Source organism: Nicotiana tomentosiformis, chromosome 5, assembly GCF_000390325.3.
Source record: "Nicotiana tomentosiformis chromosome 5, ASM39032v3, whole genome shotgun sequence".
In the NCBI taxonomy this organism is placed as follows: domain Eukaryota; kingdom Viridiplantae; phylum Streptophyta; class Magnoliopsida; order Solanales; family Solanaceae; genus Nicotiana; species Nicotiana tomentosiformis.
The window spans coordinates 121,774,184-121,801,067 of NC_090816.1; the positions used below are offsets into that span (position 1 = coordinate 121,774,184).

Consider the following 26,884-nt stretch of genomic DNA (forward strand, 5'->3'; position numbering starts at 1 on the left):
CAGCTGCATACCCAAGGTCTTTAGCATAAGCGGACAACTCAACAACACTGAAATGGTCTTTATCGATAAATACAACAAAGTCATCTAATTTCCTTTTGTATATTAGGGCATGTTCATCGATAAATGTACCACCATGGTGAAAACGAGTTAAAATATAGTCATCCATAATATTCACTTACATAAAATGCCAATGGACCAGCACAAAGGAAACCCCCCAAAAAACCTTAGCTTTATCAATAACTTAAAAAAAAAAGCCCGAACTGCAGCAATAGAAAATAAAGAGAGATCAAACTTTTAAGCATTGTAAATACCGTAAGAGATCAGTAGAAATAGTAGATTCCAACAACATTGATGGAAAGAAGAAGAATCTTAAGTAACAGTGGTTTCTTTCTTTGTTTTCATCGAGGGAAAAGGAACATGGTTAATTTTGTTTAGATCATTTGTTTATGGCTGTTTATTTGTGTATTTGATTGGAAATAAGACTATATAGGTGAGGTGGACAATTAAATGATGTGGCACGATTCTAATGGTTATTTGTTCCATGTAGACGGAGATTGCAGACACGCGCTTGGTGAATTCATAAGCCTGCACAAAACGTGTCTAATTGGTATATTATATGCTTGAGAAATGAGTTTAGATGAAAAAAGGCCTAGTTTAAGTGTCTAAATGAAAAATGGTGCCAACTTTAAGTGTCTGCATATGTATTACGCCGGTAGTTTGTGGTGCAAATCTCAAATGAATGTAGGCAAATCACACATCTTTGAGATGGTGATCAACAAAATTAACCTCACTGAGAAAGTTGAGTTCCTAAAAAGAGTGTATGCAACACTCTAGGTAAATCCTATGTTGGTAGAGCACAATGGACATATTAAGAAGAAAGCTTTAAATATTATTGATAAATATTGATGATGTGATTGCCCAAGCCAAAGTACAATAACAACAACAACAACAATCTAGTAAAATCCCACTAATGGGGTCTGGGGAGGGTAGTGTATACGAAGACCTTACCCCTACCCCGAAGGAGTAGAGAGGCTATTTCCGAAAGACCCTCGGCTAAAAAAAACAAAAAGACAAAAGGACAAAAAGGAGACAATATCAGTATCATAACAACAATCATAGGAAAAATAGGAACATCATGAAATCCAGAAGAAAGATGCAAAGCAAAGGGAGACAATATTAGTATCACCACAACAATCATAAGAAAAATAGGAACACCATGAAATCTAGAAGAAAGATGCAAAGAAAAAGCGATAGCTAGTAAATAGGACCTTAACTGAAAAGCGAAATTGTAAGACATAACATTGCCACTAGCTATCTTAGACAAAAACCCTACATGGCTAGTACCACAATGGTACGAAGTAAGGCACGACTCAACTACCTCCTAACCTACAACCCTAATACTCGACCTCCACATCTTCCTATCAATGTCATGTCCTCGGAAATCTGTAGCCTCGCCATATCCTGCCTGATCACCTCTCCCCAATACTTCTTAAGCCGCCCTCTACCTCTTCTCGTGCCCTCCATAACCAGCCGCTCACACCTCTGTACCGGAGCATCTGGGCGTCTCCTCTGAATATGTCCGAACCATCTAAGCCTCGCTTCCAGCATCTTGTCATCAATGGGAGCCACGTTCACCTTCTACCGAATATCATCATTCCTAATATTATCTATCTTAGTGTTCCCACACATCCACCGCAACATACTCATTTCTTCTACTTTAATCTTATGGATATGTGAGTTCTTAACGGGCCAACACTCATCCCTATACATCATGGCCGGTCTAACAACCGCTTTATAGAACTTACCTTTGAGTATCAGTGACACTCTCTTGTCACACAGGACTCCAGATGCTAACATCCACTTCATCAATCCTACCCTTATACGGTGTGTGACATCCTCGTCGATCTCGCCTCCCCCTAGATAACCGAACCAAGGTACTTGAAGATGCCTCTACTCGAGATGACCTGCGAATCAAGCCTCACATCCACACCCACTTCCCCTGGCTCAGCACTGAACTTACATTCCAGGTATTCCGTCTTCGTCCTGCTCAGTTTGAAATCCTTAGACTCAAGAGCCTGTCTCCAAACCTCCAGCCTCTCGTTAACACCGGCTCGTGACTCATCAATCATAACTATGTCATCGGCAAATAGCATGCACCATGGCACATCCGCTTGAATATTGTGTGTTAACGCGTCCATCACCAGGGCGAATAAGAACGGACTGAGCGCAGAACCTTGGTGTAACCCCATTACAACTGAAAAATGCTCAGAGTTGCCTCCTACTGTCCTAACTAGAGTCTTAGCCCCATCATACATGTCCTTAATCGTCATAATGTAGGGATCCGGCACACCTTTTGCCTCCAGGCATCTCCAGAGAACTTCTCTAGGAACCTTGTCATATGCTTTCTCTAGGTCAATAAACACCATGTGTAGATCCTTCTTCCTCTCTCTGTACAGTTCCACCAACCTTCTAACAAGGTGTATAGCTTCTGTAGTTGAACGACCCGGCATGAGCCCGAACTGGTTGTTAGATACATACATTGTCATCCTCACCCTCGCTTAAACCACCCCCTCCCACACTTTCATGGTATGACTCAGTAATTTGATACCCCTATAATTGTTACAACTCTGTATATCATCTTTGTTCTTATACAATGGAACCACCGTACTCCACCTTCACTCATCCGATATCCTCTTAGCCTTAAAAATAGCATTAAATAACCTAGTCAACCACTCCAAACCTGCTCTCCCCACACACTTCCAAAATTCCACCGGAATCTCGTATGGCCCGGTCGCTCTGCCCCTACTCATCTTACGCATAGCTCCCACGACTTCCTCAACCTCGATACGCCTGTAGTACCCAAAGTAATGGTGACTCTCAAAATTCTCTAATTCGCCTAGCACAATATCCTGATCCCCTTCTTTATTCAGAAGTTTATGAAAGTAAGTCTGCCATCTCCTCTTAATCTGGGCATCTTCCATCAATACTCTACCATCTTCTTCCTTGATGCATCTCACTTGGTCCAAATCCCGAGCCTTCCTCTCTCTCAACTTGGTCAGTCGGAATAACATCTTCTCCCCACCTTTTTTACCCAATTCCTCATACATACGACCATAAGCCACGGTCTTAGCTTCCGTGACCGCCAGCTTAGCCTCTTTCCTAGCTACCTTATACCTCTCCATGCACGCTCTCCTCTCCTCCTCATCTATGCTCCCCACTAACTTCATGTACGCCGCCTTCTTTGCTTCCACTTTACCTTGGACCACTTCATTCCACCACCAGTCTTCTTTGTGCCCCCTAACACATCTCTCTCAGCCTCCCTAATACAGTCTGCTGTCGCTGACCACATAGTGCTCGCATCACCGCTGCTCCTCTAAGTTCCCATAGCAGACAACCGCCCCTCCAACGCTTGGGCTTTATCCTTAGTTAAGGCTCCCCACCTGATTCTCGGTCTTCCTCGAGTAGATCTTTTCCTCCTCTTTCATATTAATACCAACGTCCATCACCAAGAGCCTATGCTGCGTCGCGAGTATCTCACCCAGAATCACCTTGCAATCCTTGCACAACCCTCTGTCACACCTCCTGAGGAGGAGATAGTCAATCTGAGTCTTTGCCATCGCATTTTGAAAAGTAACCAAATGCCCATCCCTCTTCCGAAAGCTAGAGTTCGCAATCACCAACCCAAAAGCCTTAGCGAAGTCCAACAACGATGTACTTCCTCCGTTCCTCTCCCGAAAATCGAAGCCTCCGTGCACCTCACCATAACCACCTACGGTCGACCCAATATGCCCATTGAAATTCTCTTATATAATAACTTCTCAGCAGGCGGAACCTGGCCCACAATCTCATCTAACCCTTCCCAGAAGCGCCGTTTAACATCCTCATCTAGGCCCACATGCAACGCATAGGTGCTAACAACGTTTAGGGTACACTCTCCAACCACCAACTTAATAATCATTAATCTATCATTCACTCGTCTAACCTCAACCACAGACTCTCTAAGTTCCTGATACACCAAGATGACCACTCTATTCTTACCTTTCTGGACTCCTGAGTACCAAAGTGTATACCCGTCTGCATCTCTCGCCCTCGACCCTACCCACCTTGTCTCCTGGACACACGCTATATTGACCCTCATTTTCTAGAGGATCTTCGTCAACTCTATAGATTTACCCGTCAATGTACCTACGTTCCATGACCCAATTCTCAACCTACACACACCCTAGTTCCCTTTACCTCCCTTTCCTCCCACCCACCCCCTAAATCCTGCCCTACCTCCTGCCCACCCCCCGTTCCCCCAAGGACATGACCTCACTCGACCATCCCAGACCATAACCACTATACCTATGACAGAGTAAGGGGAATCACTATCACACACAAGGCAACAAACCAAACCAGAAGAAGACAAGTTGCAACAACAGGCACACTAATACGGTGAATAAACTAATACGAAGTAAGATGACAACAATTTAACTCACACAACAAAGGGAAACGAGAGGTACCAACTCCCGTGAGTAGAATAGAAAATTCAAAGCAAGAACAATAAAACCTGAAGTCACAACGAGTGTCGAGAAAGGTGTTGTCCGTAACAACTATATTTTGGAAGTTTCCGCCCGCTTTCGCCCGTTGCTCACCGAATCATTATCTCAGCCGCCACCGCCACCGCCGCTAGGCTAGATAAGTGTGCCAGAAAATAGGGGAACAGGGGTTGGAAGAGACGAGGTATCGGGGAGAGAAAGGAAGGAGAAGAAGAAAAGGGAAATATAAAAGGGGGCAGATCTGGAAAGTAGGGGGGGGGGGGAACGGGGAAGAAGAAGAAAGCAAGGGAGAGAAAAGGGGGAAAAGAAGACAGGGGTAAGGTGCGGTGGGGTTCTTACTTGGTCCGGTGGTCGCCGGAGGTCCGGTGAATGGTACGTTAGAGAGACTAGAGAGAGATGTTAGAGCTTGCACGAGAGAGTGCGTTCTTTTCAACAATGATATTATTATCTAGACCAAAGTGTATGATATTATTAGTGATCTGGGCTATTACTAGTGATTACCAATATTGGTGTTTAACTCAACACATAATTGTATTAGGGAATTAAAAGTACGGGTGGCCAGTGGAGGATCCAAAATTTTAGGTTTGTGGGTGCTTAACATTTTTGACGTAAAGTACTACCAATCAGTAGCGAAATCAGGAAATTCAACAAGGGTGTTCAAATTTTGAACACCCTTGCAGTGGGCTATACAAGAGTGTTCAAAATCTATTTTTAATCAATAACAAGTAATATTTTACCTTATATGTAGTATAATTTTTCGTCGAATGATAGTCAGTTGACCACTCTTGGGCCAACATAGCTTCGCCCCTGCTACCAATCATAAGTACACAAGTATTTGAATACGATGATAAAAAAATTAATAAAAAAACTCATAATTTTAATATTATGGACACTACGAAATGTAATGGATAAGACAACTAACGTGAAAAATAAATGGTGGGCTTTACCATTCTAGAGGACCACTTCGTCTTCAAACGAAATTTGGAGTCCTTTTTAAGTAGATTTTCGTTTTCTTTCTTTGTTATAGTGAATTAAATGAAGTTACAAAAAAAGAAAATTAAAAAACTTAAAACATAAATCAACGAAAAATAATGAAAAAATAAGTAGTATTGGATCAAAAGAGTGGCTAGTGAAAGGAAAAAAAAGTATACCTAATTGAATGGGGCAAAAGAAAGAAGCTTGATAAATAAGAAAAATGGCTCCTAAAAAGGAGGTGTTAGAAGTGAAAATCGAACTCTCACTGCCCAAATTTCATAGTTTTCCAGCACCTTCTCTTGACCAAAGCACCCATCAAACTTTTTGTTACCTGGGTGCTAGCTGATTTATTATATTCATTTCGTTAAATATTTAATATAATACATACACTCTTTGCCGATTTCAATGGGTGCGTAAGCCCCCAAATTTGATATGAACATCCCACGGTGGGTGGGTCAATATTTTTCGTGACTTAAGCGAAATCTAGATAAGAGGTCTTAATTTTTTATTTTATAAAAGAATTTTATATATTTTTATTTAAAATCTATTTTCCTAATATTTCGAGATGCAAAGTCATTACTAACTTTTTAAATTTAGTTCTTCTAATAATTTTTTTTGATATATAACTAATTCATTTTAGTCTCTCGTGAGACAAGTTAATCTTAAGTAACATTTTATCAATGCTAATTTAGAAAAAAATTCTTTCCGCAGAAACAATTGTTAATTACAGGAACATTATTCTTTAACAATATAGGCATTTTTAAAAAAATCAGAATTTTCAATAATTTAATTGAGTATATTGATTAGAGTATTATTTGTTGTACTAACTCCTCTAACACTTTGAATTTGATAAATAAGTTTAGACCATCATTATCATAGTGACTAATATGTCATTAAGGAATTTCTGCGATTAAAGCAATATTTTTCAGATTCTTATCGATCTAGTAATTGCAATTGTTCCCTCTAAATAGAAAATCAAATGTACTTTTATTTGCTTCGAACTATTCAAAGATTTCTTTTCCTTTTTCTATTAAAAATTTAGATTTTTTACTTTAAAATACTTAATTGTTTTTAAAAAACTACAATTGATAAAAAAGTTATCCAGACTCTGTCAAAATACCGTAATTATCATGTTCTTCTGTTTACTAAGAAATTCTGATTACCTAGGTTTTTATTTTGGTCTTGCTAATTTGAGACATTGTCATGTGGTACAATTATAGAGGTGCCTACTGGCTATGTGGAATTCCTAAAAAAAAAAAGGTAAAGTCCGCTATTTGACGAAGATTTTTCTATCAATAGATAGGAACGAGCCAAATTAAAACATATAAAGATCGATATAGTCGTTCATAGAGAATATTTATCCGGATAGAGGATAGTCTAGGCTGATTCTCAATCCTGCCAATGGAGAAGAACATTGAATTGCTGAAACTAGATCTGGCGATAGAAGCCAAGTCTATAGGATACAAAATTAAAGTTTGTAGTGGAAAGTTCAACAGTTGTTATTTCGTCAAAAGTAAATGTCAAACTATCTTCAATCTCTTTCAGCTAGCGCACAATGTTTAATTGTTCTGGGGCATAATATCTTTATTGGTTTCAAAAATGTGGTTTACATTATTTCACAAGGCTGGAAAAATACTGCATGACATGCATGATTGGACCAATGAACAAATGCTTATCTATAGGCCCATGATACTATTTATGTTAAATGTCCAACTGCAAACTAGAACATTAAAATGATAATGGTCCCTCCACACTTATAAGTCAAAATTTCTTTCGAACTATAGTAGTTCTTTACAATGGTTGTCACAGGCAAACACCAATATAACTTACTAAAACTCGTGCTCCTTTATACAAATTAAGACTCACATCACCCCGATTGTTTTCTTTACTAAAAAACGCTCTTTTATGAGCGAATCCTGTCGATCGAGTCGGTCGAAAATACCGATCGATCAGAAAACCGACCCACTCGGCTCGGTCCGTTTTCTATTTAAAATAAACTAAAAAATATATTCAAAAATTCGACCAACTTGGTCAAATCTTCGGTGAACTTATTTAAAAAAATCGATTGATATAGTCGGTAATTTAATTTCTTTTCTCAATCGATTATTTCAAGCAATAATGTAGTTGAAGAGTACAAATAAAAAACGAAAGCCTTGGACCAACAAACACCAATGATCTAGTGGTAGAATTGTACCTTGCCATGGTACATACCTTGATTCGATTTCCAATTGGTGCATTTTATGATTGCATAACTTGATCGATTTTATAATACTGACCGATTCGCTCTACTTTTGAAATTCTTTTTAGGGCAAATATAAAAAAATACCGGCATAATAAAAATTCAGTATACCGACTGCATCGGTGGATTTTCACCGACTGCTTGGGTCGGTATTTAATACCGATTAGCTTTTTCCGAACCACCTAATTTGGTCGATATTTGGTCGTTAATCCTTTAAAATTGACCGAGTTAGGTAAGTTTTTCGCTCGGAAATGGCCCTATCTTTAGTAGTGTTCGTTAATTTCTTCTGTAATAATAGGGATGGAGCTAGCATAAAGAGTATGAGTTTAGTAGAACCTAGTAACTCTAGTCCAAAACCCTGTATAATTATTGATAATTTCATTGGGTATATATTTACATATAATAAACTTCATAACTCATAGATTTCAATTCTTGAATTCATTTCTGCTCGATAAGCCATACTAGAACTTGTGAATTAATTATAGAAACTAGAATGTTTCTCGTTTAAACTGAGGTGATCATACTCAGAAAACTTGAGGGGTCGGGTTGATTTAAGTTACAAGGGAATAAAGAGTCAAATAAAAAGAAAATTAATAAACAATTGTAATAAGCTCTAAGGCATTTATCTTGTTCTTTCTCTATATTATTCCGTTCTTGATATATCAACTCTAAAACAAATGCTGATAAATAGAAATAAGCTTCACAAGATTAGGCTATAAAGATGAAATATTTGAAAAGAAATACACGTGAATTTTTTTAAGCTTATTTTTGGACTTATAATCTTAATGAATTACACCACTTGCATTCTTGGCTTGACCTTAGCTCTTAAAGAATTTTTCATCACCACAGTAAATTCCAATTTTTCAGTAAAATCCACTTTGCTATTTTCCGGGTAAGCGGACCATTCAAATTCTTGAATCATTCGGGCCAACATCAAATTCACATGCACCGTTGCCAAGCCCAAGCCCGGACAAATCCTCCGCCCGACCCCAAATGGCATCATCTTTACCCCGGTCACACCCGTTATATCAGCGTCCTCCCGCCCGGATAGAAACCTATCCGGGTCAAACTTTTCCGGATCAGACCAAACTTTCGGGTCATCCGAGATCCCGGGTACAAAAAACTCCACATTAGCATATGTGGGTATGTCATACCCACCCAATGTTGTTGGCTCCGTTACTGCATGGGTAAATGTAACGTACGTAGGAGGATGTTTACGTAAAAGCTCCTTTACGACGGCGTTTAAATAAGGCATCTTATCCATATCCTTTTCGTCAACCTTTCTGTCACCCACTGTATTTCTAATCTCTTCGTATATTCTCTTTTGTATGCTTGGATTTTCGATCATTCTCCCTATGGCCCACTCTATTGCGGTAGCGGTTGTGTCGGTACCCCCATTCAAGAACTCTGAACATAGTGTTACAAGCTCCGGATTAGTTGGTCCTGACTTTGTACCTGTAAAAAAATATAATTAAATAAACAAAAGTATATTTTCTCGTATAGTTTAAACTTTTAGTTAAAGTGATTATATAATTCAACATTACCTTCGACCTTAACATCAAATAAAGTGTCTAGGTACGAAAATGAGGCAGCTGTTTTGTCGGACCCAGGATTTTGTATTGCTCTACGACGTTTCTCGATCAAAGGGACAAGTGTTTCTATTTGTCTCTTGCGAACTTCGCGAACTCTCTTACGTTGTTTATAACCAACAAACAAGCTCAATATAGGAAGAAAATCATCTATTCTTGGATGAAGCTCCATTAGCACATCCTTCATCATTTGATCAACGGTTTCAATCATTTTCTCATCCATTTCAACACCAAAACACATAGTCAAAAGTATATAAAACACAGCGAAACGCGCGATTTTCAGCACCCAAACGATATCGTTATTGGCCTTAGCATCTGCATGAATCCTTTCAATTAACTTATCCATTGCTATTTCTCTACAATCACGAAATTCTTTCACTCTACTCGAACTAAGCATATTTTGGACCATATTTCTTCTCAGGGATCGCCAAAGTGGCCCGTAAATTGCTGCATTGACACTGAACTTGTTGCAACTGAAAATGGTTCGGGTCGGGGTCTCACTCGGGCGGGTAGCGAAAATTTGACCCTTTTCAATTAAAGCTTCGTACGCCAAGTCAGCACTGCTAACAACAATCATAGTACGAGCACCCATTTTGAGTGTGAAAATAGAACCATATTTTGGTTTGAGCTCTCTTACGTATTCGAAAAATTGCTTACCAGAACTAGCTATTTGGAAAAGGTTACCGACTACCGGCCAACCCGGTGGTCCTGGAGGAAGATTGCATTTGGTTTTTCGTGTGAATAATAAGATGAAAACTGAGAGAAGAAAGGCCAAAGCTGTAAATATGAAGTCCATAGTTGTGTATAATATCCCTCTAGGTATTATTGGTAACACCTTCTATAATAAGAAGGAAATGAATGCTCTCTAACACAAGAACAAGAATATGGAAAGCCTTTTATAAGGAAAATGGTAAGGTACTTTTTCTGATTGAAAAAAAGGCAACAAAAACCCTTTAAGGCTGCTTGGCTGGCAATAATTGCCTTCAAGACGGCTTAATAAATACCCCTCAGTCCTAATTTACGTGACTTTGGCACGAAATTTAAAGGAAAACTTGTGATCTAAAGTAAGTTTTAGATTAATGGTAAAATAAAAAATTTAAAATTAAATTATTTTAAAATATAAAAAATAATATTCTTTTAGGTACAGATTAAAAGGAAAGAATGCCCATAATTTAAGACTGATTAGTGTGAAGTGATGTGAAGAGGGGAAATGTTGGATCATTTAGACAAGAGGAGTCGGCGAGAATCCAACTATCCAACTACTTTACTGGTAGTCATTAATATTCAACTGTAAAGATAACATATACTCCTATTTATTAAACTTTTGGAAATAGACATCTATTGAAGGCTTTCACTACATAGAATTGTAATAGTTATTCCCTCCGTTCATTTTTACTTGGTCATGTACACTAAAAATAAATTTTCGTTTTTACTTGTCACTTTAGACATATCAAGAGAAGACAATATTTTTTTTCCTGTTATACCCACAATATTTATTAGTCATTTCAAATCATTTTCTCAAATCCAATAAAATATGCATCAATTAATATGGGTATCATGGTAAATTAAGCACTTCATTTATTATTTCTTAAGGGGCGTGAAAAGTCAAAACGTGTCAAGTAAAAGTAAACGGAGGGAGTACATTACATTTTCAAACTTAACCTTTGCCTATAATATAATTAGGGTAAAAATTTAATTGCATTCAGGATTTACACCAAATCAATTAATGCATGCACATCATGTTTACTTCATGACGAGCGCAAAACACAACACGAAATTGATGCTCGCTAGTCGAAGATAGTACAGTTTAATTATCGTCTCCACAAGGATTGAATTTAAACAATGCTCAAGTAATTTCTAGTTTAACGCTATTCAGGATGATCAAAACTTTATTTGTAATGATTATGAACTATATTTAACTACTAAAATAAAGCAATTGACAATAGACAACAAGAAATTAGAGATTCGCATAGTGGTTTCTTATAAATGTGAGGAATAAGGGTTTGACAGGATATGTGCAAGATAACTATTTGAGATTTAACTCTATTTTAATTCACTCTAATGTTCTAATGATTCTCACGAATTCACTCGATGATTAGTTCAAACGTGCAGTCAAGACTCCTCTCTCGATTAAATCTTAATTCTACGAGATGAACTAATATAAGCACTATGAAGTATGCAAGCATGCGTTAATGGATTGGTCCTTAGAAAAACGTCTCTCGAATATTCTCTTAACTTGATTTAATTAACAATTTAACAAGCTCTTCCGATTACTTAAGAGAATTAATGAATTAAATCAAACAAAATAATGCAAAGATAGTCACCAAGATATTCCTCTTTCGATTAAATAAACTGATGAATAAAGTTGCAACAATTCAAAACTCCACAAATGAATTCAAGCAAGAACTAGAGTCAAAATCCACAAATATTTATCAAAATACCATATCCGTTAAACCCTAAGGTAAACTACTCCATAATTATGGAGGAAGTCATCACAATTATAATTGAGGAATAAGAAAGTATCAATCTAACTTTACAATCCAAACTTCCGTATTGAATTGATGGAAAGATGATGAAATCTTGTGTCTTGTAGCCTCCAATGCTCTCCCAAAGCTTCCAAGGTCAAAAGTCCCCTCAAAAATATCTTTTTGGTGTATTTATACCCTGTAGGAGTGGGCCCAGACGAAATTACCTTTTCCTAGCCGAAAGAGGACAAATACTCTGAGAAAATTACACACATGCGGGTCACTTGTGGGAAAGTTCAGAGATCATGTTCTGACGGGCAGCAACATAAATACACTGCAATTCAATTTTTACAGAGTGAATTCTTTTCTTCACATTTTAACATCCAGACTTGGCTCCCGACCCCCAAACGCGATCCCGGTTTAATCCCTTGGGATTTTACTCAGACTTCAAAGCTCCAACTTGCTCATTTTAACTCCCGAATATGTTTTTAACTTGAAATCACTTCCTACAGGGCATAAAATACATATTAAGTGCAATACACTAACATTCAAGCTTAAATACAAGTACAATGCAGTAATTAGAGTGCAAACTATGACTAACACACGTGATTCTAGCCTACCATTAACACCCCACACTTAAACCCTTGCTCGTCCTCAAGCAATCAAACTACACTTCACATAGAGACGACCTTCTTATCATACAACTTCCCTAATGTATCATGCCAAGAATATTTAAAATAGGCTAAGCACTCTATCATAACATCCCAGGTTCAAGACTCGACTCAAAAGCACCACGCATTTTTTCACAACATGCTCACTTATTCTAACACAAAGATCAAAGAATTCACCTTACCTTCGCAAATCATGTGCTCTCACACAGATATTAGAGAGTAGTTCTATATACAATAAAATTTCAAAAACAATTAGGAACTCAAGATAGAAAGAATTCACTCACTCTTAGAATTAAGATTCATATGCCACAAAATACGTACCATAGGCTTGCCCGTAATGTAATACTCTACTAATTGAGCTCAGTCAGTCAATGATCAAGAATGACTTAATTTGGTTGTAATGTAGGTTGTGAAACGGGTAAAATAGATTTAGATATAGTGGCTACACCTCCCTGAGAACTTTAATACATATACATTAACAATTCAAACACCCCACACTTATGTTGAACCAAAACCCAACCTTCATACATAATAACATCAAGCTCTCAATATCTTTAAGCACAAACAAGATCAGAATTACCACTAGTACAAAATCAATTTTTCTCTTTTCTACCACATGCCTACTCTTTTTTCTTCTTGTTTTCAAACTTTTGATTGATTTTTCTTTCTCTTTTTTTTCTTCAATTCCTTACATGTGACTCTCATAATTTTTCAAACAATGCACCTTTCTCTTTTTTTCCACTCAAAAACCTGACCATACCTCCACTTAGCTTTTACAAGCTCATACAAATTCAAGTGCTCACGAGAGGTAAAATGTTCAAACAGATAGACAATTCTATAAAAGGGTCAAGCTTGTAGTGGGGTTGCCAAAAAAATAGGATTACATGCTCAACGGGGCTAACTCATATACACATTAATTTGGTGGGTAAAAGCATATATCTGGCTCAATAAAGAAATGCCTATATCACTTCCTAGACTGAACAAGACTACTATTTCGCTTTGCAAACACATTGGGCAAGTTCTAGACATCAACCAAAAAGCACAGAATATCACAAAACCTTGCACACACATTGATACATAACTCACTTAGGACCGAATCTACCCTGACTCTCTAGTCGATGCAGTTTTGCAAAGTTACAATCATGTAATTTAAGGTAATTATTTAAGAGTCATGATCTGAGTCTAAGAGTCACAAATAAGTCACTCATTGCTCTCAAAGCACAACAAAAACAAGGAAAGTTATCTCTATTTAACACCTAGCACAAGACTTCACTACTCCTACTAAAAGAAAAACTAACTACACCCAATTCAAGCAAAACCCTTAAAAAGGAACCGCGGAACAAAGAAAAATCAAGGGGGAATTGTTACACTATCTAATAAAAAAAAAACACAAATAAACGGCTAAAGTTGTTTTTCAACTTTAATCCCTCAAGAAGACAGCTGAGGAAATTCATCATCGGGAAAAGTCCAAATTATTTTTTCAATCAAAAGAAGCGACTATAAACACACATATACATATATACATTCCCCACCCTACACTTTAAATTGTGTCATGTCTCCATGACACACAAATAAAAAGCAAGAGGTAAAGAAAACTTTCATGATTCATCTAGTCGGGGTCTGAATCGAAGTCGGGATCTTTTTTGCACGCCCGACCCAGTGCACACATCCGCAAAGAGCTTCTTTTTTGCCTCTTTCGGGTACACCCCATAATTATTAGCTTCACTCTTTCCAATTTGTTCTTGCAGGGCCTCCATTTCTCCTTCTATTTTGAAGATCAACCATTCATCCCCCACTCTGAGCATGAGCTCCTTTCCTGAATATCTAGAATTGCTCTGCCCGTGACCAAGAATGGTCTTCCTAAAATCAGAGGGACCTAACTATTTTCCTCCATATTTACCACAACGAAGTCCACAGGGAACGAATTTGTCTACCCGAACCAGCACATCTTCCACTAGTCCTTCAAGTATGAGTGTGGTCTGATCCGTCAGCTGTAAGGACACAAGGATCGACCTGATCTCTCCAATCTCGCCCACCAATTTCTTAAAAATAGACAAAGGCATAAGATTAATAGAAGCACCTGAATCACACAAAGATTTTTGAAATTTAGTTCTTTCTAAAGAGCAAGATATAGTAAAACTCCCTGAATCTCCATATTTTTGAGGGAGTTTATTTTGCAAGATGGCACTACAATGCTCTGTCAGCTTGACAACCAATGTCTATTCCACTTTCCGCTTCTTGGAAAATATCTCCTTCATGAATTTAGCATAAGCTAGCATCTGAGAAAGCACCTCTGTGAAAGGTATATTCACATGCACCTGCTTGAATACTTCTACAAAGCGCTCGAATTGTTTGTCCAACTTCTCTCTTCTTTGCTTCTGGGGGAAAGGTAGAGCTGGCATGTATTTTCTCTCTTCAGTCTCATTATTTGTTGAATTCTCATTTTTCTTCTTTTTTGAGCTCTAATCTTCCCCTTCTTATTGAGATCATCCTCTACCATCCCTGCACCTTTTTGAATGCCATCATTTGTCTGCTCATCCACAATCTCCACCTGTCTCTCAATCAGTTCATCCTTTTGCTTTGCTATGAGGTCCTCCAACTTATGCCCACTCCTTAAAGACAATTCATTTATTGTCTCTTTTGGGTTTCTTTCAGTATCAGCAGGGAGCATTAAACATAGAGTAGCTAGTTGCCCAACCTGTCTTTCCAGGTTTTGAAAAGCTATGCCCAACTCTTTGATAGTTGTACCATGTTCTCGTATAGCTGAGCTATGAGTTTCAAGCCTCTCATTTGTCTTAATAATAAAGGCCTTCATTAGATCTTTCATGCTAGACCGATTGGACTGTGGAGGTTGATATGGCTGCCTCTGCTTCCATGAGTTCAGGCTACCACTTGGTGAATTCCAATAAAAGCCTGGGTGCCTCTGTTCCATAGGATTGAAATTGTTACCACTCTAGTAGTTGCCTCTGTCGAAGCTTCCCACAACATTTACCATTTCATATGCAGCTAAGGCCTGACACTCATGCGTTGGGTGACCCATTCCATAGAAATGACAAACTGGTGATGGTTGGCTCTAGACCTTGGTTAAGGTCAACTTTCTTATCTCTTTGGCCATGGTGTCTAGTTGGGCTTGCACTGCTGTGTTAGAATCTACTTGATGAACTCCAACTGATATTCTTCTATCATTACTCTCCACAGGCCACTGGTTAGCATCTTCAGAGAGCTCATCAATAATTGTCACAATCTCCTTGGGAGTCTTCTTCATTAAAGGACCTCCGACTGCAGTATTCAGAGTTCGTCGTGAGGGAGGTGTCAGTCCATCCCAAAAGTCTTGGAGTTACATCCAGAATTCAATACCGTTATGCTGACACTTCCTCACTATCTCCTTGAATCTTTCCCAATCCTCGACAATTGTTTCAGTGTCAGTCTGGAAGAAGTTGTGAATTTCCTTTCTGAACTTCACTATTTTTGCAGATGAGAAGTATTTGTCAAGAAACGTTCTAGTCATATCTTCCCTGTCCTCAGCGACCCAGTTGGTAAGCTATGAAACCAGTGCTTCACGTCATCCTATCGTGAAAAGGGGAATGCCCTTAGGTAGACTGCATCTTTCGACACTCCGTTGTACTGGAAAGTGTTCATGATTTCCTCAAAGTCCATCGAGTGAGTGTTAGGATCTTCATTCACCTCCCCTTTGAAGACACATTTGTTCTGGATAGTTTGAATCAAGCCTTGCTTCAATTCGAAATTATCCGCTGCTACTGATGAGGGTCTGACACTGGACAGTCCGTGATTGTAGACTGGTCTGGCATAATCACCCAACACTCTACGAGGCCTGGGTACAACATTCTCACATTGGTCTTTAATCAAGGGTCGATTTATATTGAATCTTAGACCCACATCATCGTTGACTGTCTCATCAGCAGCTCTACGGGCTGCCTCAACTGCTATCCTTGCATCTTCCTATCTAAGTTGTGCTGCTTCTCTTGTAGCTAAATTTGCCTCCTCTTCACCATTATTAGCCATGTGTTCTTGAGATGAAGGTTGTCCCAAGAAATTTTCGGTGAGTTCTTTCCCTTTTCTCAACTGCCGCAGACTCCTTTCCACCTCTGGATTATGTGGATCAATTTCTTTGAAGAAGATCGAGTTATACACCAAATGAGTCAATCTGTTGCCTGCACACGGAAGAGGAACCCCGTCAAGAATAAAATAAAATAAAATAAAAAATTCCTGAATTAGCACCAAAATTATTTTGAACACCATTGATTGCCAATCCCCGATAACAGAGCCAAAATTTGACGAGCGCAAAACAGAACACGAAATTGATGCTTGCTAGTCAAAGATAGTTCAATTTAATTATTGTCTCCACAAGGATTGAATTTAAATAATGCTCAAGTAATTTCTAGCATAACGCTATTTAGGATGATCAAAACTTAGTTTGTAATGATTATGAACTATGTTTAACTACTAAAATAAAGCAATTGATAATAGAAAACAAGAAATTAGAGATTCACATAGTGGTTTCTTATAAATGTGAGGAATAAGGGTTTGATAGGATAGGTAGCTATTTGAGATTTAACTCTAGTTTAATTAACTCTAATGTTCTAATGATTGTCACGAATTCTCTTGATGATTAGTTCAAACGTGTAGTCAAGACTCCTCTCTCGATTAAATCTTAACTCTACGAGATGAACTAATATAAGCACTGTGAAGTATGCAAGCATGTGTTAATGGATTTGTCCTTAGGAAAACGTCTCTTGAATATTCTCCTAACTTGATTTAATCAACAATTCCGATTACTTAAGAGAATCAATGAATTAAATCAAATAAAATAATGCAAAGATAATCACCAAGATATTCTTCTTTCGATTAAATAAACTGATGAACAAAGTTACAACAATTCAAAAATGCACAAACTAATTCAAGCAAGAACTAGAGTTAAAATCCACAAATATATATCAAAATACCATATCCGTCAAACCCTAAGGCAAACTACTCCATAATTATAATTGAAGAATAAGAAAGCATCAATCCAACTTTACAATCCAAACTCCCGTAATGAATTGTTTGAAAGATCATGAAATCTTGTGTCTTGTAGCCTCCAATGCTCTCCGAGGACAAATTCTCTGAGAAAATTACACAGGTGCGCCGCCCCATACGGGGCGCTTGTGGAAAAGTTCAGAGAGCATGTTCTGACGGGCAACAACAGAAATACACTGCCGGGCCGCCCCATGCGACGCGACAGTTCAACTTTTAGAGAGTGAATTCTTTTCTTCTCTTTTTGACATCCAGACTTGGTTCCCGACTCCCGAATGCGATTCTAGTTTTATCCCTTGGGATTTTACTCAGACTTCAAAGCTCCAATTTGTTCAATTTAGCTCCCGAATATCTTTTTAACTCGAAATCACTTCCTACAAGGTATAAAATACATATTAAGTGCAATACACTAACATTCAAACTCAAACACAAGTAAAATATAGTAATTAGAGTGCAAACTATGACTAAAATACGTGATTCTAGCCTAGTGTCACTTCATCTACACATTTATCACTTAATTACTCATAGTTAAGTGATATGTATTCTCACTGTACTTTTTAGTTCCTAAAGTTAAATTGCAAGCTTATTAGAATACCAGAGTATACCGTGAATGATTTTTGCTAAAAAACTGAACGAGTACCAATTCACATCCCTCTAGTACACCATATGTGTTGTTATTAGGAAAAATATAATGTGGTTCGAGTACACTAGCGATAGATATAAGTTAAATCCTTCATAGAGTAATAATCAGTGTTAAACTTAGAGTTGAGGAAAGTTATATGATTATGTAAGGAAATAAAAGTTACATACAACCATAGTAGCTAATTAACTGAGAAAAAAACTTGAAAGAAAAGGATAATACTTTTAATTATGGCATGAAAGTAGCCATTTATGATGCATAAATTAAAACTATGGTGCACCTATAATTGGTAGATGTATTTCAACCTAATTTCCATGCATTAATATATGCTAGTAATTTTGGATGCCATGTTACGTGACAGCTAACCACCTTTTTTGGACGTCCGACTGAAAATGATGTATCATTAATGTTGTCTTAAGATCAGTCACTTGCTTCCTTTTACTTCACATGGTTCATTAACATTTCTTGTCCAAAAATGAGTCTCAAGTCCTTTCTGATATAGCATAACAAAAAGTCTTCCTTATCATTAATATATTTGCTCGCGGTATTTGTAGCCATTATAGTGGACTCTTTTTTCCCCCTTCTTTTCGAACATTCATACTTGTTACTTATATATAAATTTTGTATACTTGTTTGATGTGTTTGTGGTAATCGTTTTATCCTTTAGACATATAGTTGCGCTCTTGCATTAGCACGTCGTTACATACCGTTAATTGTATTAATAAGATATAACGTAATTGTAAAGGGTAAAATTGGTTCATATTAAATGCTCGTATAATAGAGCGACACGCAGTGGCGGACCCAAGATTTTGTGCAAGCGGGTTCAATCTTAGAAGTACATAACTTTAGTCGTAAAATAGTAGTTGTCAAGTGGGTTCAAATAAAATATTTATACAACTTTAATCCTAATTTATACATATACACAATATTATTTTTTGGTAAAGTGGGTTCAGTTGAACCCGCTAGCCACCACGTGGGTCCTCCACTGGCGACATGTGAAACCAGAGACAGACGAAAAGCGAGACAGGTGGAAGTCAAGACCGGAGGCAGCAGTCTCGCTTGGCACCGGGAAGCCCCCGAAGGAAATGTTGCTCATGAAGACAAATGAATGCCTGTCACCCGATAGCATTCAATGAAGAATATTCTGCAATATTAAATGCATCGTCCGTTATAGAGAATATGGCATTCATAGCCCGCCATTACACATTCTTCAATAGCCCCAAAATTGTCATTTAAGAGAGGCTTGATCCTAGGACTTTGTTCCCTAGGTGCCACTATAAATTGGAATTTCAACAACCATTGTAGGACACGAATTTTCTGACAAATTTATGCTACACATTATATTAAGCTCAATAACATTTTGTTTTCTTGATTATTGGTATTACTATTGCCTTCGGAAGCTCTGCTCCCGGAACCAAACTATCTGTTATCTTATCTCGGTTTCAACGCTAAGTCTTATATTTTTATTTAATTTATTTATCATTTTGGAATAAAATTGATTTGCTTGTCTATAAACCACGTGCAAATTTAATTATACCATTTTACGGTTAAACAGTTTGACGCCTAGCGTGGGGTTTAGACAATTGCGTAATTGGGTTGATCCTTGCATCTATTGCTAAACCTATTTAAATTCTGTCTCTTAGCGAAGAATCATAGAAAATGGTAGATAACGGTGTCAACAATACGCACAACATTAAGGCCCAAGGAAATCATCCTCAACACGAAGATTCGATCAGTGATACCCACAACGAGGAGGGCGTAGCCATGCCGGTCTATGGCGGACAGTATCCACAACACATTCGAGAGGAAACTCGTGATGATGCTAAAAACGAACACGCTGTGGAAACAGTGAAAATCTTAAGGGAGCAACAAAGGGCTATTATGGTCCATCTCTCACAACAAGATCAGGTTATAACGGAGTTGAAGCAAGTGTTGTCAAGTGCTTCCAATAACGTGAATGGTAGATGTCTGGTTCCTCCCAGTGCTTCTGCAAATCAAACAACACAAAAGGTTAATAACAATACCCCAAGGGGTGAGGTCGTCTTCGACAGGGCCGGGGAGAACGACAGCGGAACCTGAAACAACAATGAGAATGATCCCTTTAAAACCGAACTCATTTATGAAGGAAATAAACGCTCGAATGGATCAAATCCTGGGCGCACTGCCAGTGTTTAAAGGACCGGACTCAAAGAAGTACACCTAGTTGTCGTTCAAACCAAGCGTGGCACCGGAGTTGATCCCGAAGCAGTTTAAAATGTCGGACGTGCAAAAATATGATGGGACTTCGGATCCTCAGAAGCACATCACCACCTATACAATGGCAGTGAAAGGAAACGGCTTACATTCCCACGAGATTGAATTACTCTTGTTGAAGAAGTTCGAGGAGACCCTCACGAAAGGGGCCCTAACATGGTACTAACTTTTACCTGAGCACTCAATAGATTCCTTCAAGATGCTCGCGGATTCTTTTATCAAGTCCCATGCCGGGGCCAGGAAGGTACAGGCCCGAAAGGCCGACATATTCAGAATTGCACAAGGAGAGTCTGAATTGCTGCGGGAGTTCATGAACAGATTTCAGAAGGAAATGATGTTCCTACCAGTTGTGCTGGACGAATGGGCAGCTGAGGTATTTACTAAATGGTTGAATCCTAGGAGTTCTGACGCTTCTTGGAAATTGAAAAAATGTCTGCTCGAGTTCCAGGCAACACTATGGGTAGATATTCACAACCGCTACGAGTCGAAGATAAGAATGAGGATGACCAGCTCGGTTTTCCGGTATCAACCAAGGGTCGGGACCGAGAGAAGAATAAGGAAAGGTTGAAAGATGATTTCAACACGGACCGACGGTCTTTGAGAGGTTAGGTTTTGCCCTACGAAAGGGCCAAAGGACGCAATAGAGGTTTTCGATCGCCGGATAGATTCGCTACCAATAAAAGAGCTGATCGCGGCCGGAATAACAGATCGTTGCAGGACAAAGAGGTATCAAGTTCTCGGGATTCCACCTACCCCAGGCTGTCCGAATAAAATTTCAATGTTAACGTGGTGGAACTGGTATCAACAATGAAAAACATTAGTGAAGCTCAGTTCTCGAAGCAGATGAGATCCTACTCAGTTAGATGGATCCCAATTTGTGGTACGAGTATCACATGGCTAACGGCCATCGGATAGGGGAGTGCCGTTATTTGCGCGAGGAGGTGACGACATTACTAAAAACGGCCATCTCAAAGAATTTTTAAGCGACCGAGCTAAGAAGAATTACGACCGCAACCTAGATAACGCAAAACCCTCAAAAGTAGGAGAAAATCCCCCTCGTCTAACAATCAACATAATATTTGGGTGGAACGAGATTAATGGTGTACCCTTTTCGGTAACAAAAAAGATAAAGGTATTGATGACCCATAGAAAAAGACTACGAAAATTCGCCGAGGACGACATCACCTTCACGAAGAAAGATGCAGATGTACTCGTACTACCTCACGATGATGCCCTGGTAATTTCTCTTAATGTTTTAGATTTTAAAATTAGATGTGTTTTGGTGGACCCAGGAAGTTCAACCAATATTATCCAATGGAGAGTGCTGGAACAAGCCAAGCTGACCGGAAGTATGATTTCGGCCACAAAGCTCCTCGCCGGGTTCAATTTAGAAAGCGTGACAACCCGAGGAGAGATTCTGCTGCCTACGAATTGCCGAAGGGCAAATGAAGACGACCCTTTTTAAAGTAGTGGACGATGATATGTACTACAATATTATTCTTGGTAGACCATGGCTACACGAGATGAACTATCAACTTTTGAAATTCCCAACTTCGGAGGGAATTAAACAAATAAGAGGAGACCAACCGACGACAAGGGAGATGATCGAGATCTCAGTTTCCAGTAGCAAAGGAAAGAAGAGTGTGGCTTAGAAATTATAGGAACCGATGCATGCTCCTGAGCCAAACGAAGACAAGTGGGAGGAGTCATCAGACTCATATCAGGTACCATGATATTTCCAGGTAGCATAAGAAATGGATGCAACAAAGTCCACTACTAAAGAACTGGAGCAAGTTGCATAGTTCAAAAAGTTCTTGGAGAGGAAGTTCCACTTGGGGACAGTACTAAACCTTGAGCTCAGGTCAGGATTCATAGAATCTCTTAAATTAAATGTTGACTATTTTGTGTGGTCGCATGCGAATATAATAGGTATACCACCAGAGGTGGCCGTGCATAAGTTATGCCTGGATCCTAACATCTCTCTGGTAAGGCAGAAGAAATGCCCTACTGCTGAGGTCAGGAACAAATTTGTCAAAGAAGAGGTAACTCGATTACTTGATATCAGTTCAATCTGGGAGGTAAAGTATCCTGAATGGCTAGATAATGTAGTAGTAGTTCCAAAAAGGAATAATAAATTTTGCATGTTCTTAGATTATAAGGATCAAAATAAGGCGTGCTCAAAACACACATTCCCATTGCCAAACATTGATCAAATGATTGATGCGACAGCGGGGCATGGGTTTCCTCGATGCCTATTCCGGGTACAACCATATCAAAATGAACCCGGAGGATCAGGAAAAAACTTTGTTCATAACTAACTTTGGCACAAATTGCTATAATGTGATGCCATTTGGGCTTAAGAACGCCGGAGCCACCTATTAGAGGCTCGTAAACAAAATATTTGAAAAGAAAATAGGGAAAATGATGGAGGTTTATGTAGATGATATGATGGTTAAGTCTTTGAACACAGGTGATCATATGAAACACCTCCAAGAAACCTTTGACATCCTAGGGAAGCACAACATGAATATTAACCCCGAGAAATGTGCATTCAAAGTCAGCTCCGGTAAGTTTTTATAGTTTCTAGTGTCACAAAGGGGGATCGAAATCAATACCGATAAAATTAAAGTCATCGAAGACCTTCCCGACCAGTTGTCAAATGTGAAAGAGCTTTAGAGGTTGACAGGAAGGCTGGCTGCTCTTAGCAAGTTTATTTCCTCATCTTCAGAGAAGTGCTATCACTTATTCTCACTTCTGAAGAAGAAGAAAAACTTCGGATGGACTTCGGAATGCCAACATGCTCTGAAAGATTTGAAAATGTATTTATTGAGCCCTATATTACTATCAAAACCTGAGGAAGTTAAACAATTGCTTATTTACTTAGCAGTCTCAAAGGTAGCGGTAAGTGCTATTTTAGTCCGTGAACACAAATGTACGCAATCTCCTATTTATTATGTTAGTAAAATTTTAACTAGAGCGGAAACTCGCTACCCGCACCTCAAAAACTGGCTTTAGCTCTCATAGTTACCGCTCGAAAGCTTAGGCCTTATTTCCAATGTCACCTGATACCTGCGGTGACAACTTTTCCCCTGCGGAATATCTTTCAAAATCCTGAATTTTAGGTCGATTGGCCAAATGGGCACTCGAGAGTGAATTTGACATAGAGTATAAACATAGGACTACGATCAAGTCACAAGTTTGGGCCAACTTTATGGTCGATTTCAGTCCTGGACTGCTACCTTTAGCCACCAAAGAAGTGGTGATGGTGTCAGAATCGATATCGAGAGTCTGGACCTTTTTCACGGATGAAGCTTCCAACGTGAAAGGGTCCGGGCTCAGTGTAGTATTTATTACGCCTTCGGGAGAAACCCGAGGCAGGCTATAAGAACTATTCCCTTGACTAACAATGAAGCAGAGTATGAGGCCTTGATTGCAGGACCCGAGTTGGCCCGGGGACTGGACTCCGAAGTCAAAGAAATCGAATGTGATTCCCAAATGGTAGTATATCAGGTCTACAGAATCTTCGACGTTAAAGTGGAGCACATACAACAATGTGTAGTGAAAGTTCAGGCTCTGCATGCACGATTCAGGGAGTGGTCAATAACCCATATTTCGAGGGAGGAAAACGCGGAAGCAGACGCGCTAGACAACCTAGGATCGTCCACAAAAATGAAGGGGTCAGACTTCAGTAAGGTCGTGCAGCTTATGCATTCGGTATTAGATGTGGACGACTATTTTGAAGTAAATGCGACCAATTTGGTCTGGGACTGAAGGAATGAGAACATTGACTATCTCCAGAATGGAAAACTACCCGAAGATCCCAAGGCATTCTGTGCGCTGTGTACTAAAGTTACTCGATACTGCTTCAAGGGAGGTCAATTGTATATAAGATCTTCCCAAGGCCCGTTAGCCCGATGTTTAGGAGCCTCCGAAGCTAACTACGTCATGAGAGAAGTTCATGAAGAAATATGTGGAAATCACTCGGGCACAGATTCCTTGGTATTAAAGCTAATTAGGGCAGGATATTACTAGTACTGGATGGAATAAGATGCTAACACTTATGTTCAGAAATGCGATAAGTGTCAATGCCATGCATCGTTGGAGTATCAACCGGCATAGCTATTGCACTCGGTTTTGTCACCCTGGACATTCATAAAATGGGGGTGGAAATAGTCGGTCTGCTGCCACTAGGTAATGTAAGATTTCTTTTGATTTTACCTGACTATTTTTCTAAGTGGGTGGAAGTAGGTCCGTACCAGAAAATCAGTAAGCGTGAAGTAGTCGATTTCCTATGGGTGAACATAATTTGAAGGTCCGGGATACAAAAAGAGATAGCATGCGACAACGGGCCACAAATTATAGGTGCAAAGGTCACAAAATTCCTTGAAGACCTGAAAATCAAAAGAATCACATCATCGCCGCACCACCTCAGCGCAAACGGACAGGAGAAATCGACGAACAAAGATTTATTCAAAATCTCAAAAAGATATTAGAAGAACCCAAAGGAAAATGGCCTGAAGAGCTACCGGGAGTGCTATGGGCATACCGAACAATGACTAAATCAAGCACGGGGGAGACAACTTTCTCTCTCGTATATGGAGCAGAATCCTTGATCCTGGTGGAAGTAGAAGAACCTACCATGAGATACCTCCTGGCGGATGAAGAGACAAATAACGAAGCATTAATGGTCAGATTGGTTGTGCTCGACGAACGCGGGGACTTGGCGCAGATAAGGATGGTGGCCCAAAAACAAAGATTATAAAGATATTACGAACGAAGAGCCAATCTTTATTTTTTAAGGAAAGTGACTTAAAATACCCGAGAGATCAACGCAGGAAAGTTGGGTCCAACATGCGAAGCTCCTTACCGGGTTTCATTTGTCACCGGGAAAGGATCATATAAATTGGAAAATCAAGACGGAGTAAAATTGTCGAGCAACTGCAACGTGTAACACCTCAAAATATACTATTGTCGATGAGCATCGCCTATACTGAAAGTATATGTTTCACTCTTTTTCCCTTCGTCTAGTTTTTGTCCCAATCGGGTTTTTCTACCAAGGTTTTTAACGAGGCAGAACGGAAAGCATACTACAGATAAAGGATCGTCAACACAAATAAGACCTTTAAATGATAAGGCATACAAGCAATAAGACAATACGAGACAGTTAGATAGTCTTTTGCTCGATAGCAAAATTCCCACCGGGAAATAAAGCCTGCTATCAGGCCAAATGTTACCCGACCGTTCATGAGTGCAAGTCACTGGGGGTGGTTAGGTAATCTTTGGTTCTATAGAAAAGTTTATTGGGGAATGAAGCTTGCTATAGGACCAAAGAATATCCAACCATTCATTAGTAGGATCTTTAAAGGAGAAAGACTTCTAGTGTTCAAATTCGCATTCTTCACATTCGAACACTGGGTGGAAATGATATGACAATAAGGCAACATGACTGCCACCTAAATCGGGATTATGAAATCCGGGAACAAAGATGTATCATCGGGACCGGGGACTGCGTGGCCAGCCCCGTAGAAATAAGTTGTACAAATTAGCCACAAGTAATGGAAATTTCTTTTTCAGCACAACGAATGCTTATATAAATTTGAAAATGGAAGGAATAAAGTAAAGTCCTTTTATTTTTATCTTGTTTCTTATCTGAATGATGAATTAATTTTATCATTTGAAAGTTAATCAAGTACTTCAGATGCTAGTGTCGTGATGAACAAGAGACGTCCTCTTTAAGAGCACCGTAAACATAAGAGGGTCCTCTCTTATGAAACCCTCACAGTAAAGGGTTGGTTCCGGAAGAACCTATGCCCGAAATCCAAATGCCATCGGGGAAAAATACAGTCGAAGCCTTTCATAACTCGATTCAAAAAAGTAAAATTTGTGCAATGCGTAAACGAAAAAGCACTTTTATAGACAACAAACGTGCCAAGAGGCACAAGTACAAAAGAATGGAAAAGAAAATCAAAGTGAAAAGAAAGCAAAAAACTAAACTAATGCATCCCTAGAATTCGAGGGAAGAGAAGCATTTGCGCCCCCAGGAGAAGTAGGTGGATCTGCCGCCGTCTCGAGATCTTGGCCTTCATTATCATCTCCTTCAGATTCTTCTTCAGTTAATGAGAACTTAGAACTAGAACCAGAAGAGTCAGCCGCATTAGGTTGGACTGGGAGATCCTTTCGGGTAGTTGACTCCAGCTCACGGGCATTGGCAATTTGGGCATCAAAATCAATGACACCCGCTTTGGCGTCTTCCAAGGGTTTTCTCCTCATGCTATACATAGAGTATATTGTTTCAAAAATGAGGGAAGCTACTCGGTGCTGAAGCTCTTCCTTAAGCTGTTCAATCTCGGTTGAAAGGTTATGTCGCTCAGATCTAACGGCCTGAAGGCTAACGTCAAGGTCACAGATAGTGGAGTTATAAACTTTATTATGCTCCATCACTTTCCTATACTTATCCTTCATACGGGAATGGTTCTCTTT

At 39.0% G+C, this 26,884-nt stretch overlaps 1 protein-coding gene across 1 annotated transcript; it reads right to left on the reverse strand.

Annotated features, from left to right (window-relative positions):
* Positions 1-8,353: 8,353 nt before the first annotated feature.
* Positions 8,354-10,306, reverse strand: LOC104104026 (cytochrome P450 77A1-like). The gene is made up of 2 exons (XM_009612013.4): positions 9,297-10,306; positions 8,354-9,207 (listed from the first exon to the last, which is right to left on the reverse strand). The coding sequence occupies exons 1-2, from the start codon at positions 10,135-10,137 to the stop codon at positions 8,543-8,545; spliced, it is 1,506 nt and encodes a 501-aa protein (XP_009610308.1). The 5' UTR covers positions 10,138-10,306; the 3' UTR covers positions 8,354-8,542.
* Between the last annotated feature and the right edge of the window lie 16,578 nt (positions 10,307-26,884).